Source organism: Parambassis ranga, chromosome 17 (genome assembly GCF_900634625.1).
Source record: "Parambassis ranga chromosome 17, fParRan2.1, whole genome shotgun sequence".
Lineage (NCBI taxonomy): Eukaryota > Metazoa > Chordata > Actinopteri > Ambassidae > Parambassis > Parambassis ranga.
Genome location: NC_041037.1, coordinates 3,491,541 through 3,506,702, shown reverse-complemented (window position 1 = coordinate 3,506,702; position 15,162 = coordinate 3,491,541). Strand labels below are relative to the sequence as shown.

Here is a 15,162-nt window from a genome sequence, read left to right as displayed (position 1 = left end):
TAACTGAGCACACACATACATGCACACACAAAGAGACCCCCCCCCCCCCTCAAATCCCCTGGTGCACACACACACACACATTATATTCAGACCTTCTTTACAAACATACAAGCAGTCACGGCACAGAGGTAGACACACACACACACACTCTAATCAGTCTAACAATGTGATACAAAGCCACATCCTGCATCATTCACTGGATCTTACTCCCACACACACACACACACACACCCAGTACAGCAGAGCCAGGATATGCAGAAAACAGATCTCGGGCATCTACTGACATCAGTGAGGCAGGGCCCGCCTTTTACATTAGACACTGACGTCAGTTTTCCACAAAACTGTTTCAGCCCAAATTACAGGCGATCAAACTCTTCCTCTGTGGACAGTTAAGAATATATCAGCCAGAGATATGGGAGTGAAGATGCTCTGTGTGCAGTCAAAATGACACGACTAGCTTCAGAGTTTCTCCGTCTCTGCCCGTCAGCTCAACACAGCGGCGGCTGTGAAACCCTGATACTGTGCTGGCCTCGCTCCAGCCGCTGGACTCAGACATATGTAAATATATGGAAAACACTGAGGTGTGAGAGCGCATACATTTCACACAGCCACCACCATGTGTGCTTTTACACCGAGCACCGCTTCCTTTACTGGACTGAGGAACTTTTTCCTCTGATGTTCCCATCAGTGCTTCTTCAGAGCTTCTTCTAGCTGTGGACAGTGGAGCAGGTCAGGCTGGGCAGCAACAGGTCAATCACTATGAACAGGGCACCATCTAGTGTTGCATGCAGAGTATAGGAGAGCTGCTGAAAGCTTTTTTTTTCTCCCTACTTTAAGGACAGCCATGTTGTGTGTGTGTGTGTTTGTGCCGACTTCATCTCCTTTAAGAGACTCTGAAGATCAAGCAGAAGCGTCATATCTAAAAGTTGGAACAGGCTGAAGGTGCAGTGAGTGGACAACAGGGCTGGATGAGTGGGTGGGGGAAGGGCAGCAGATGTGACTGTTTGCATAGGCCGGAGCTTACAAACAAACCAAAAGCCACACACACACTGCTCCGTCTACGATGGGAGGAAAGTCTGAGCTGCAGATTCAGACTAACCTGGTGAAGTTTTTCAACAATACACAACAGTTTGTTCTCAGATTTGACAGCACAGGCGTGTTGGTGGTGGCTCAGCGGAGGTTTAGTGCATCCCAGTTTATTATTGGCTCCTGACCTGCTTCCACTCAGGATTTCTGGAACCTGAACCTTCTGTAATATCTGTGCCGTAACATGTCTCAGGTCATGTTAAATCCAAGAGCAGGAGTTCCAACAAGATCTGACAGGTGCAGAGAAGAATCTCACACTGATGATGTAAAAAATCTCTTCATCAATCAAAATACAACACAGATCAGAACAGTGGTAAAACTTCACAAATCTGAGGCCAGTTTGTGATCAAGGATGTTTTAAATAAGAAGCACTGATTACCTGCATGTATTAAAACCAAAATAAAAAAAAAAAACATGGATCCAGATAAGGAGCCAGGAGAAAACCGGCTGCACGGCTGAGAGAGAGGAGAAATATGTGGCACTGAGCCATCATTAGTGCGACCTGTGTTTCCCTGCTGCTGCTGTGATGTCATCACATCATGTTACCTGCATTACTTCTCAGACAACTCATTCACTGTAAACACACACACTGTTGGTTCTAACACCGGCTGCCTGACTGAAAACTTAACTGTTGCAACTCAAACAAAACTTTTTTTTGCCATTAAGAACCTTTCATAAAACTTTTTTTTTAGTGCTGCCCAACATCAACACCTCATCGTTTTAACTCAAACCTTGCTTCCTTCTATATCTGTGAACACTTTAGAAACATGTTTACAACATAATAAACCGGCCTGTATCAGCTTCTATGCTGCAGGACTCACACACATCTTTACAGGCGGAACTTCAGGACAATTTCTAGCAACATTTTAAACACACAATCAGCCATTTTCCTTGACTATGATTTGATCAAAAGTCCCATTAAAAACAACAACCTTGCAAAAACATCAATAAAACACAGCAAATGGTGTTTATTGTCAAAGTGTAGGAGAGTAGGACAATGTTATATGTGCATTATTCATATTGTGAACTCTAACTGTGCAACAAACTAAGCTACAGTATATACAGACACCTATCATTAACTGTTGATAGCTGGATGACAGTTATACTGTATAACAGTAAATCTAAATTGGCCGGTAAATGCTTGGGCAGGACAGGCCTCTCAGGACGATCCTTCAAAAGCCCAAGACTTTGGTATCATCTGCGTCGAATGCAAAGTGGTGACTCTTACTCTTACAGTGTAATATCAATCAATAACAACTAAACACATCCATTAAAACATCCACATGAATATACTCAATGCAACAAATGTTATGCAGAAAAATCCCCGACCCGTCCCCGCTCTCTGCTGCTGCTGCTCTTTTTTTATCTCTGTAAAACTCCTTAAAGGTTAAACAAACATTTAAACGTTACATATTCCTGTTAAAGAAAAACAAAGAATAATGTTAAGAGACTCCTCAGTCTAGATAGCGACGATGATTTGTGAAAAATATATGTATAGTAGAGTGAACTAAACATTTACATTTGATTTTACAGGTGGAAAGGAAACATCGCTTTGACATAACTCTTTTAGAATAATAATACAGCCCCACAGTCTCATAAACATGCTATGATCTCTGTCCTCTCTGCTCCCGTCTCAGTCCGTGTGACGTCAGGCCTCCCGGCCCGTCACAGGGTTTGTGGTTGTGTGTATACATGTGCATGTATATATATATATATATGTATATGTGTGTTTGTGTATTTGTGTGTGTGTACGTTCAACAGCCTCCCGAGTTGTGAGAGTGTGGCGCGGCCTCGATTTTCCAGTCTCTCTGGTCGGTGGTGTCTCCCTGGCCGTGCTGGGAGGCGGCGGGCGACAGCGACATCTGTCTGCGGGAGTTGCCGCTGTGCATGGTGTTCCAGTGGCGCTTCAGATCCGACGCTTTGATGAAGGCTTTGTCGCAGGAGCCGCAGTTGAAGGGCCGCTCGCCCCGGTGCTGCCGTTCGTGGTCTTTCAGGTGGGACTTGTGCTTGAAGGCCTTTTCGCAGATTTGGCAGGCGAAGGGCCGCTCGTTGCTGTGGACCCTCTCGTGCCTCTTCAGGTCGGGGCCCCTGATGAAGGCCTTGCCGCAGACTACGCAGCGGTGCGGCTTGAAGCCGGAGTGGATCTTCAGGTGTTCCTTGAGGTGGGCGGCGGTGGTGAAGGCTTTGGGGCAGTGCTCGCAGCCGTAAGGGCGGTTGGCGGTGAGCAGCCGCTCCTTTTTAGCGTTGTGGTCCATGGGCTTCGCTCCCGTGCTCTGGCAGGAGCCGTGGTCGCGGTGGCCGTACAGCAGGTACTCCAGCTTCATGTCGTTAGAGGAGGAGGAGCCCCAGCTGTGGCTGTGAGGGTCTTTACTCATGTTGGTGTTGTAGTTGTGCGGCTGAGTCACGTGGGAGCCGCCCGGCCCCATGCTGTCCATCCCCTGGTCGTAGAAGCTGTTCTTCCTCACCTCCTCCATGGCCAGCTCCTTCAAGATGGCGTCCTGCGCTCTCATCCCGTGGTCGCCGGGAGCCTGGTTCTCCCGGGTCTTCATGTTGGTCAGCTCACGTTTCTGAGTGCACAGATTATCCAGGAAGTTGATCCCCAGGATCTGCCCCGATGACATCATCATATTGACGTCCTTCTTCCTCACAGCCAGCCTGGCCGTGTACATGTAATTAAGAACCTCCTCAAAGATGTCCGAACGGATGAAGTCCAACTCCACGATGGAGTTGTCCTCGTCACTCTGTTTCTTAAAGAGCTTTTTGAAATAGTTGCTGCAGGCGGCCAGGACACAGCGGTGAGCCCTGAACTCTATGTTCTCCACCACCACCACCACATCACAGTGCTCACCTTCCATCCTCTGCTGGTTCAGCATCTTCAGGAAAGTGGCTTTGTGGTCGTAGTCGATATATCTCAGTAAATCAGACATTTTTGCAGGTCAAAGAGGAGCAACCTGCAGGAGAACAAGCAGCAGACAGTCACATATCAAGGTTTCCACAACAACCTGCACAGCTGAGGGGTGGAGCTCTATCTGCTGATAATGTACACACACACACACACTCAGTATGCAACTCACGTAAACAAATACTGAAGCAACTCGCAACCAAAAGCAGAATTTGTTAAAAAAAAAAAAAAACGAGCGCCAGAGAAGCACAGAGTAAACAAAAAAGTAGCTGAATCAACCATGCAGAAATCCCTGAGAAAAAACACGGCAGGCCCGACAGCCAGACGAACCGCAGCACAGCTCGTAAATAGCAGAAAACACACACAGAAACACACACACGCACTTTTTCTCAACTCAACTAACGCGCTTTCACCGCAGTGTTCGCGTGACAGTGGCGCTGCGTGGTAGAAAGAACAACCTTAGCAGAGAATATTTCACATTTCACTGCGCCCAGCCATTTTGGTCAGCAAGCCTCCATTGGCATGTTTCTGCTGTCTTTAACTCTGTTCACACCGCGCGGAGAACGCGGCGGCGAGCAGGCGGAAGAAAAACAACGCCCGAAAAACGCCGTGCGCGCTTTGGCTTTTTTCTCCCGTTTGCGCCGCACGAACAGACAAAGAGGAAATAAAAAAATGTTCATACCCGAAGCCTGAACGCGATCCCTGTGTTGTCACGCAAGGCAGTCGACGACGATCCAGAGATGTCGTTTTTCCTCTTCCTCCTCTTGTTGTGACTGAGCGGCTCCACAGGAAGCGCTGCGCCGCTCTGCCGCCCCCTACCGCACTGGAGCGGGAACTCCATTGTTTGATCGTCTATGTCGGAGAGGATGAGTCACTCTAAGCCGCATTTCTTGTTTTTATTTGAAGGAAATACATTAAAAACCACATTTGAAATCATATATTTTCTATATACTTAGATATTAAAAGACCCCAAATAACACATTTTAACACACATTATAATGTCATCATATCCATATATTATCATATATAAGATATATAAGTAACATTTTAGATTTATTTATTTTGAATTATACACAATAATACCGTAAATATTGGGATCCTTACTCCAAATTACATTAAAAAATTAAAGTAAATTCAGTCAAATATTTTATACAATAGAAGAAAAATCGTGTATAGCTGAAAAATACAAAAACCTTCTTTGCATTGAGTCAACCATCTGTGGAATGCATTTATTTGCTGTTTATTTAGGAGTTAAATAAATCGGCACACAAACAGCAGTATCATTTTTGCTAATGCATTTTTTTGGAGAGAGTGAGAGCTCCTGTTTTCTGCCACTCTTTGGCACACACGCACGGCACGTACACAGAAAGGGGCGGGGCTTCGGAGGCCTCCGTGTATTCAGCATAATTACCTCTGGCTGCAAAAATCCCGTCTTAATTAGCCAGCGGGTCCCTCTTCAACAGGTCAATTAAGCGTTTATGGCGTTTGGCTTCATGAATAATAGATATACATTAAGTCTGTTATTAATATATTGATTATGTATGAACTCCTTTTTAAAATGCAGGGTTTGTGTGCACATGCAGGTACACAGGTCATGCAACCTGTTGCATATCAATTATGTTAGAGCCACTAGAATAGTAATTTAATACTTATTAAATATTAATGGTCTCTTTTTTAAATTAGCAAACCCTGAGAAGTGATGTCACCATTGCATTCCCCAATATAATACAGAATAATATAAATATAATCAATAGGTCCACTGCTGACACAAGTTTCAGTACTGTGGTAATTTTATTATTTTTAGAAGAAAACAGCAAATTAAAAACAAATGCATTTGCCACTTTTGAGTAAAACATGGCTGTACATGAACAAGACTGTTATTGGGATACATGTGGACAGATCAGGGAGGCGCACAGCCGACAGGACGTTCAGGGATGTCAGGCAGGCGGATGAGCGGGTGGAGGGGTTGACAGATCTCTCTTGGCTTTACTATCTAAGTGTTGGACAGAGCCCGGCAGTCTGAGCCCTTTTTTTGCCTCACAGTCGCACAAACCTGGGGACTTGTGCTGCAGCCGACCTCCTACCCTGAAAACATTCGAAGCCTGCACAGGCACATAAAAATCCTGTTTTCTTGATTCCTTGGCTTTTGCCAAAACAGACTTTTTCAAAAGCAAAAAAAAAAAAAAAAATATGGTGACTGATTGATGACAAAAAAAATATAATAAAAAGGAAAATAAAATTCAAGTAGATAAAAAATCAACTGTGAAAGATAATTTGCTATTCTCCCAGGAAAGCGTGGATATGTACACAGCTGTAGTGATCTGTGTAGTGGCACATCTGAATCACTGTGTTGGTGTCTGAGGGAGTGAGGCGACGCTTGCTTGCAAATGAGGTTGGCACTTCTACTGCAAGGTTAAATAGTGTAATGCTCTCTAACATATACAGCCTACAGCGATTTTAAGTTTCCGGAGTGATGGCTTTATTTTCATAAATAAAATGTTGCTACACTAATTATCCTCAGTAATCATAAAAATGCATCAAAGTATAATAAGGCAAAGGTAGTGAAAAGCAACAGGTTTGCTGGCTGCACGCAGGGATTCGGCGTGCAGGTGGATTGAGAACCATTTGGAAAATCATACAGTTTTCTTGACATTGGTTTGATAATGCGACGTTTTGCGTCCTTCTCATGCAAAATGCTTGTATTTATTTTGCAGATGATGGTTTGCGACTAGCAGCGAGCTGCAGCATTTGGAGACCAGGAGCCTTTCTAGTCTTCTGAGAGTCCCGACGTTAATATGTGGAGTTCTGGATGTTTCATTCTGGGAGTTTTGAAGAGATAACAGCCCTCAGTGTTACTCCTGGAAGAGCAGAAGAGGAATTTGTTAGTACATCCTGTGTGTGTGTGTGTGTTTTACACTCACATTTAGAGGGACAGCATAGATACACACAGGCTAACCAGGCAACAAACTGTACTCCGCTCTTTAGTTACATTTTATTTTCCAACAGCTAAGTCCACCATGTGTTGTTTAGTCAAGTTTTTCAGCCACCTCAAAGGAAGGATTTGTCTATACTGTGTCTCAGTCGGCCAAGTATAAGTACTGTACTGATAACATTGAAATTAAAGCTACAGTGTGCACTTTTTGTCTCCCCCTTGTGGCAGTGAGAGGAATTACACAAACACTTCCAACACATAACGCATGCAGACGATCCCTCCTGTGATGACAGAATGTGCCACCAGGGCTGTCTGTGAGTCAATGGGGATGAGCTAACAAAGCTAAGGCTAACCAAGCTACTCTAGCTTATACCTGAGAGAGCACTGAATATAAATGAACAGGTTATATTTTGAAGCACAGATTTGTACATTCGCAGGAATGTCGCACAACATGGATGTGAATTCATGCGATTAGTGCTGTTGATATTTTTTTTATTTATTCATAGATAAATGTCATCCTTCCTCTGGCTGAATGTTTATCGGGAGTATTAGAAACTTTTCTGGGATGCTTCCTGGCTTTCTATCTTTGCTACCGGTAATCCTGAGCCACAAAAAAACCCCAGAATACCATAAAAACAGATTTAGCTGCACTGATAGGTTTTATTAGCATAACATGTTTATATTTATAGTAATTCATATTACAAAATGAGACTAGTGACATATTGAAAATAGCATTTTGAAGAAAAAGTGAAATAATTACATCAAAATAAGCTGGAATAAACCTCAGATTTCCTTAGAATTTCTGAGAACATTTGGTGAATAAAACATGGTGGACTGAACCGTGCAACCTTATGTACGTTTTATAGACTGATTTCAGATTCTTCACTGCTCTGTGTGCATCTACAGTATAACAGAGACAGAGCCTCGGAAAGTCCACAGAGAAAACATTTAGTATCGTGTCAATAGTGCTATTCAAACACAGCCCTTCAAACACACAGATATTAGACAGCACGCACACACACACACACACACACGGCTGAGGGCAAGGCCACTGAAACAAAGCCAAGCATTCCCATCTGGTGAGTCACGCAAGTCCACACATGCACGCTCGCTCATCCCAAACCCCGGCGCCTTGGGATTGTTTCAGTCAGAAGCTAATGAAAGAACACGTTTCAGAGCCAGAAAAGGTGAATTAAGAGTAAAACTAGATGGCGAGCAGTTTCCACAGAGTTAAAAACAAGAGAGAGAAAAAAACATGCTGTGGAATGAAAAGTTCCCTGCACGCAGCTCCACACCTGACAGAACACTCACAAATACTGACAGCAGACAAGTTGAAACACAAATGACTGCATTTGTGAGGTTTGTGGAAAACACCGCCACAAGGAATGCTGACCTATTTTTACTCTAAACACACACACGCACAGAGGAAGAAAAGTGCAACTGAGAGGAGAAGTATGTCACAAATTGTTGCAAAAAAAGTGTCCTAGAAACACAGTTCAGGATAAAGCCAGAATTTAGACGTTTCTGTGTAGGTAAAATTGGAAGCTACAAAATGAAAAACTGTGCAGGAGGAATTAGGTGAAACTTTTTATTGCAACTGAAATGTTTTTATTTGTGATTTTTTTTTTCCTTCCCCCAACTAAAAGCGCGTCTGTGTACACACGAGATCAGATTTCTGTCCTCACGAGTGTGTTTGAGATGCAGGCTGACAGGCATAAGCCGGTTCATCTGGTATTTAATCGCTCATCACTGTCTGTGCTCTTTGTGACGCCACACAACATAAAGAACACTGCACAACATTTAATACTTCAGATGTTTTTCTTATACAGATATAAGTGTTTAATGAGCTCCCTGAAATGAAAAGCATGTCTTTCCAGCAGGGGGAAGTGTTGCAGCCAGATTACTAGAGGTTGCATGAGACTGCCAGCAGCATTACTGTAAAGGTTTTTAAGCCTTGTCATTACAAGCTGAGACTATAATATCCGGTCTGTGTGCACACACACGCAGCAGCGGCCCTTATCCCTGCAGGGGGGGAGCGGAGCTGGAATGACAACAGCATGATGCATTAGCAGTAAGTGCTACAGAGGCGGGCGGGGCTGTCTGTGCTAGTTAGAAGAAGTGCTGATGAGAAAGCAGCATGCTTGAAAATATCATACCAGCTATAGGGGGAAACAAAAAATCCCAGTCTGACCAGAGTTCACTGGACAGGACCAGGACTGGGGTCCTTGTTGTCTTACCTGGGTCAGTCCTCCCCCTCCTCTGGCGTGATCTCTGTCTCTTTATGTACCACTACTTTGGTCACTGACATGTCAGGGTGCTGTTCTTTTGCCTCCTTTATGGCCTGTGCCAGAGCCTATGTAAGGGAGTGCAGTGCCAGGAGGGATCACCAGGGGGAGACAAAGAATGGGGGAAGGGCAGGGAGGGAGTGGGGGGATGTTGGATTGTTAAGTCAGTATGCCAACAGGGAAGTCACATTTGTCATACTTCCAGCATCACATTAAGAGTTAATAATGTTTTGTTTGAAAATGTCACATGTGGCAGCTCAACACAGTGCAAGTTAGAGTCCTGAGGGGTCACTAAGCTGATCAGCACGTTCTAAGTTTGGCTGTTAAAATCAAATTATTCACTTAAAAAAAAATGGCAGAGAATAAAAGTCTAAAAGACCTCGTCGTGATCGATGTCAGCGTCTCCTGTGATGACGATTCTCTTCTCGATTCTTGTCTCTGATATTCCTCCCTTCACCGTCTGACCGACGGAAAACCGATTTTGAAGAAAAGTCACACAAAACACACGTTAATAAGCGGCAACGGCAAGTAAGTGAGGCCACAGATGAGTTCTACAACCATAACTGTGTGTACACCGTTTACACCGACGTCCCTTAATTCATGCTTCAGATTCAGCGGTAAGCAGAGAGAGGTGCTCAGTAACAGTGCGTTTGAGGTTTCAAGTGTTAAAAGGGACAAAGGGTGCACTCTGACCTTTGTGATATGTGTGGTAGTCGTGGTGCTCGTGGTTTCTGAGGTGATGGTCTGAGCACTCAGCAACACCCCGGGGTCCGCATCACCATTAGTGTCAACCTGGAGAGAAGCACAGACACACTCCGTGTAATTCAGCACATAATCAGGGGCAATGTATTTTTTCATGACTTCTCTGCTCTATATGCTGCCTGCTCTGCACCAAACAGCAGCATACACACCTAGTGATCAGGATTTAGGCAGATATTTCCTGATGTGTGTGTGTAAGTTCCTATTAGACTTTATAGGGAAACATACACCACAGCTTAGGCACATTTTTGTTCTATGTCTTCTTCACATCATCTTGCCTATTCAATCTAAGAGTGGGTAGCATGTCGTTGTTGTACCTCTGCGGCCTCATAGGTGATTGTTTTCGTCTCTGTGTGGACCACAGGCACGTCTTTGTTTGCCACCTCCACAGCGTCGGGACTCTGGTGAACAAGAAGAGGAAAACAGGAACAGAGTGAGTCCAGCATCGCCAAAAATAAAATACAAACTGTGCTCTCTTCTGAGATGTCACATCTGAAACAAACTGCCACAGGTGTTGACTGTTCACTGTATGTTTTTGTTCTTAAAAATAGCACCGCAGTGCCATGAAATCAAATTGGCAAAAATAAGCACCGCATGCTAATAAACTATGCCAAAGGCAGTCATTGAGGGGCTTAAATCTCTAAACGAGCATGCAGTCATGCATTAGAGTCCCTAATCTAGTGAGGAAGAGGATACTGAAGAATGCAGATCACAAGGTTTCAATCAAAAGTGTGCACCGCATCACATTAAACGGTCCCCTGATCTGCACGTCAACAGACTGTGAAGTTAGGAAGCCGGGACACATCCATGCTTTTGGTCGGGGTTTTGATTAAAATGGTGGCAGCAGGGACGGTGGTGAGGTTACAGGGCCGAGGCCGAGGCCGCCACTGGAGCTGACACAGAGTTACCTCCGACTGAAACACAGCTGGATGTGAAAGGAGGGGCAGCATGTGTGGTGCGAGGTCTTCATCCTCAATCTCCACTTCAGTTTCTTCTGATTCCACAATGTCTTCTGTCTCTTCAGACTCATCAAACTCCGCCTTCTCCTCCTTTCTTACATCGTTCTGTTCATCCTCTGCTCTCTTCATTTCCTCATCAAAGCCCTCCATCTGGACACTGCAGCACATCTCTTTTGGATCAGAGGTCTTCAGCTGTTTATCCTCGGTGCACCGAGTGTTTCCTCGAGAACGTTCCTCCGCCTCCTCAATACTGCCCTCCAACTCTTCTTCACTGAAAAACTGCAACTCATCTGAGAACTGGACTCTCTTGCAGTTAGCTTCTGTCTGCTTTCTCTCACCTCGGCCTTCGTCTGCGGGACCAACAGTGAATCTGAAACCCTCCTCTCCTGACACCAAAGCCTCCCTCTCCACCGAGGCTTCCTCCCCTTTAACATCTAATACTTCCTCAGATTCCTTCTCTGCTTCCTCTGACCTCAGACCTGCTGATAACACTTCTTCCTCTGACTGCTGAGCTTGTGCTAGCTCTGTTGCTGTGACTATAGGGTGCACCAGTTCGGCCCCTGCAGTCTCAGTGGTGGTGGTGGTGATTTGGATATTCACCGTTGTCGACTTGGCTGGCGATGCCTCTGTCTCCGTGGCAACCACTGCCGTCTCCTCCTGCTCAGCAGATGCCTGTAAATGATAATTGTAGCATTAGCACACAGAACACAAAAAAACAACAACACAGAGCTAAGTCACATCGTACCTGACAGAGAGAAGCAGTTATGCTGATAAGGAATTTAGACGATTAGGCAAAAATAAAAAATACAGTAAGAACATTTATAAGGACCAGAGAGCAGTGGTCACCTTTTGAGAGGAAGAAACCCATCCCAGCGTGGACTGATGGGACATGCAGGAGGGACAGACACACAAACAGAGAGAAGAAGGTAAAGACAGGACAGTCAACAGTCACAGAGAAGATTAAAGAAAAGGGAGAGCGTGGAAAAAAAAGTAAGTAAAATTAAGTAAAATTAAGCAAAAATAAATGAATTACCGATGTCAAACGTATTAAATGTGACAAGCTAAAGAAAAATGTCTGCTAATCCGCTTTTGCAAAACATGTAGATCCAGGTAGATCCATACAATTTTTTTGTTCCTCTGTTTCTGAGGCAGAGGGGGATTTTGGAGGATGAGGTGGGGAAGGTAAAGCTGCAGCAGTGGCAGTGAGCCAGGGCTATGAAGTCACCGCTTTCAGGGAACTGATAACGGAGCTGAAAAGAAAAGAAATGGTTGTAACTGAGCATAAACGGTAGAAACAAACAGGAGCCGGCGAGAGCCCCCATTTCTTTCCTAATCAGCTGCGGGAATCAGCTGCTGAGGCAAGGCAAGCTGAAAAAAATAAACCCAAAAACTGTTGTACTGGAAAAAGAAGCGACACGCTGGATTGCAACAGAAACCGGCAGTTTGAGTGTGAGCATCAACACTGGGTGTTAAAGGACTGTTAGCCATGCACGGGGGCTTGATTACACTGTTGTTAGACTGGTTTGGCTGCTGCTGGAGGGAAGGTAATGGGGTAGGCAGCGGGTGGTGGTGGTGGTGGAGATATGAAGGGAGGCAGCCAAAACTGAATTGTTGTTTTTAGTTTTCATACAGTACCACTGCTAAGGATGTCGTTGAAGATTCAGAAACTGTAATCTGAGTCAGGATGGACTTTGACAGCTCTGTCTGGACCTCCTCGAAGATGAAGACTTCTGCTTTCTGCTGCGGCTCATCAGAAGTCTTCGTCTCTTTCGCTTCATTTGCTGACACACTGAGGAGCTCTGATGTCTCCGTCTTCACCTCCTCTGAAATCCACGATGCCATGGCCTTCTTAGGAGAGTCAATACCTTTAATCTGAGTAATGTCATCAGTTTTTATCTCCATCTTTGGACTCAGCACTTTGACTACTGTAGTTTGGTGTTCTGTAACAACAGACGTGTCTTCTTCTTTGGAGGCAGACAACATTTCATTCTTGTCAGCTTCAAACTCTCCAGGGACGACAGGCTCTTCTTTGCCCTCGGTGTCCGACTTATCCTCCTGCTCCTTCAGGATAATGAGCGTCCCTTTCTTGTCACTGATGGCCTGGGACACTTCCTGTCTCATAGCTCCGGGGCTGACCTTCACCATTGACCTCTCTGACACCCCGTTCTGAGAGTCTGGGGTTTTCTCTTCCACCTCCCTCAGGGTCCCCTCCATGAAGACATCGTCGTCCATGGTGGTCGACAGGCTAATCCCGTGAGGCCCTGAAGAGGTGGCCCCATCTGTTACGATACTATCCACCACGTATTTCACCAGATATCCTGCTGCCTGGGGAGACACTTGGCTTATTGGAAAGGGATTGTTCAAGTTTAAAGACAAGAGGGCATCACAGAGCCAATACAGGGCGGAAATAAGCTCAAGAGACTAATCATGATAAAATGACAACACACACACACACACGTACAGCAGACTGAGCTCCACGAGTACATGGATGGTGTACTGACTTTATTACTGAATTTACCCTTCTGAACCTCAAAAATTACACTTCATCACCTGTGTGACGCATGGTTCTGAGAGAACATTGAACTTAAAGCTTAAAAAGTAGATGAAATCTCTTTAACAGGTCTCAAAATATATATTAAAATAGGCAGTAACCCCGCATTCTGTACACCTGGAGATAAGAAGTATCACAAACACACACATTTTCATGCTTGACAAACAAACTTCTTAAGGCAGCTCACCCCAGTCACTTTATGATCTGCCACCTCTTCTGTCTCATCTCCTGCTGGCTGCTCATCATTGGTCTGAAAATAAACAGAGAAAAGTCAGAAGAATGGACACTTATGGTGCATTTACATGTTCAGATGCTCCTCCAGTGAACAAGCTTCCTCTCACTGTGAATCGCCTTCAGAGACTTTAAACAGACTTGTTTGTTACGGATCATAGGGGGAAACTCTGCACACAGTACCACTGAACATCACGAGAAAAGTTACCATGATAATCAGTCGCTGATGAGATGTAGAGAAGATGACAAAGATAAACACACTCGTTGGATTAAATGTGCTTTCGACTTTATTCCTGCACTAACTTGAAATGACTTTACACATCAATTTCTTTTATGAAGGTGCTCATCTGCTTCTTTAATAAGCTCTAAATCCATTTGAGATATAAACTGTGCGGCACCATATTGCTCTAGCCCCATTATGAATACTGAATTTACTGCCATATGAGTCATTGAGCAATTAATCCTGAAAATGATGCCTTTGTTTGCATTGAAAAAAAAAATCTCCTTGGTGGTGTCATGCACACACACACACGCCGTCTCACAGCCTGCTGTGGACTGCAGCTTACATCCTGCGGTTCCAGCGGCTCTATCATTGGCGCCTCATCCGATCTGGGTGAGCGCGCGGGGGACGAGGAGAGTCTCTTCTCCCATTCAGTCAGACCCGGCGTTTTGCTCCCGGTCTCGAGGAAGGAGCGCTTTAGCTCGCTGATGTTGGTCTGGTGCTTGACCATGTCCTCCGGCGGCTCGGTGTCCTATAGTAGCCGATCAACCATGACACAAGGGACATGAGGGCAGGAGCAGCACGGAGGAAACGACGGCCATGCTTCATGAACGCAACGGTAGCATATCCAATGAAATAACCAAAAAATAAAAACATGTAGGGCAGCAGAGAATGCAGCTCTGACAAAGTCTGGAACCAGGATGTCTACAGACAAAAACTCAGCTGCATTATGTGCTTCCTTATTGTCAGTTTATTGCTCACAGGCCTGTTTCAGAGGCTCTGCAGCATGTTGCACAAACAGCAACAAAGGCAGCTGTTAACCAAAAGACTAGCAGCTTGTTCTTAAATGCTTAAGGAACATTTAAGACAGCGAAAACAAATGTTTCATGCATCGATTCAGTTGTTTAGTTCTAGTTAAGCACAACACTCCCAAATCTCGTTAGAAATCGACAGTTGATTTATTGCACTTTTAGAAATTTGGATGCTCACAGCAACAACTAATTCACACAGGAACCTGTATCCAACACTGGCAGCTATCCTTAAGTTAGACACATCATTCCTCTTTCAGTTAGGATCCTTCAAAAGCACCTGCATGCATATTTCAGTCATGCATCATTTTCGTACCAACCTCGAGCATCAGATTACTATGCTTGATAAAAACGTTTTCCCCTTTTACTCGTCTTATGAAACTATACTGCAAAGACACAAAACGGGGGAGAGGAGTTGTAAATGAGGT

General features: G+C 44.7%; 2 protein-coding genes across 6 annotated transcripts in view; both read right to left on the bottom strand.

Moving 5' to 3' along the window:
- Window positions 1-2,030: 2,030 nt before the first annotated feature.
- Window positions 2,031-4,793, bottom strand: LOC114450213 (zinc finger and BTB domain-containing protein 14-like). Its single transcript, XM_028428217.1, has 2 exons — window positions 4,671-4,793; window positions 2,031-4,037 (listed from the first exon to the last, which is right to left on the bottom strand). Exon 2 carries the CDS (start codon window positions 4,011-4,013, stop codon window positions 2,841-2,843), a length of 1,173 nt encoding a protein of 390 aa, XP_028284018.1. The 5' UTR covers window positions 4,014-4,037; window positions 4,671-4,793; the 3' UTR covers window positions 2,031-2,840.
- A 963-nt stretch (window positions 4,794-5,756) lies between these two features.
- Window positions 5,757-15,162, bottom strand: part of LOC114450212 (protein 4.1-like) — a 34,130-nt gene continuing 24,724 nt past the window's right edge. For 3 of the 5 annotated variants that reach the window (XM_028428216.1, XM_028428212.1, XM_028428213.1), the window contains 11 exons: window positions 15,055-15,120; window positions 14,272-14,457; window positions 13,662-13,724; window positions 12,559-13,248; window positions 11,770-11,802; window positions 11,524-11,595; window positions 10,282-10,365; window positions 9,899-9,997; window positions 9,585-9,665; window positions 9,158-9,273; window positions 5,757-6,846 (listed from right to left, as the gene is read on the bottom strand). In XM_028428216.1, coding sequence (XP_028284017.1) covers window positions 9,163-9,273; window positions 9,585-9,665; window positions 9,899-9,997; window positions 10,282-10,365; window positions 11,524-11,595; window positions 11,770-11,802; window positions 12,559-13,248; window positions 13,662-13,724; window positions 14,272-14,457; window positions 15,055-15,120 — 1,485 coding nt within the window. In that variant the 3' untranslated portion in view covers window positions 5,757-6,846; window positions 9,158-9,162. The remainder of the gene's footprint in view (window positions 6,847-9,157; window positions 9,274-9,584; window positions 9,666-9,898; window positions 9,998-10,281; window positions 10,366-11,523; window positions 11,596-11,769; window positions 11,803-12,558; window positions 13,249-13,661; window positions 13,725-14,271; window positions 14,458-15,054; window positions 15,121-15,162) is intronic. The other 2 variants (XM_028428214.1, XM_028428215.1) reach the window with 2 other exon arrangements.

What these genes read in the sequence shown, in the direction of transcription:
- LOC114450213 (XM_028428217.1), bottom strand. Translation starts at nt 4,013, where the DNA reads ATGTCTGATTTACTGAGATATATCGACTACGACCACAAAGCCACTTTC.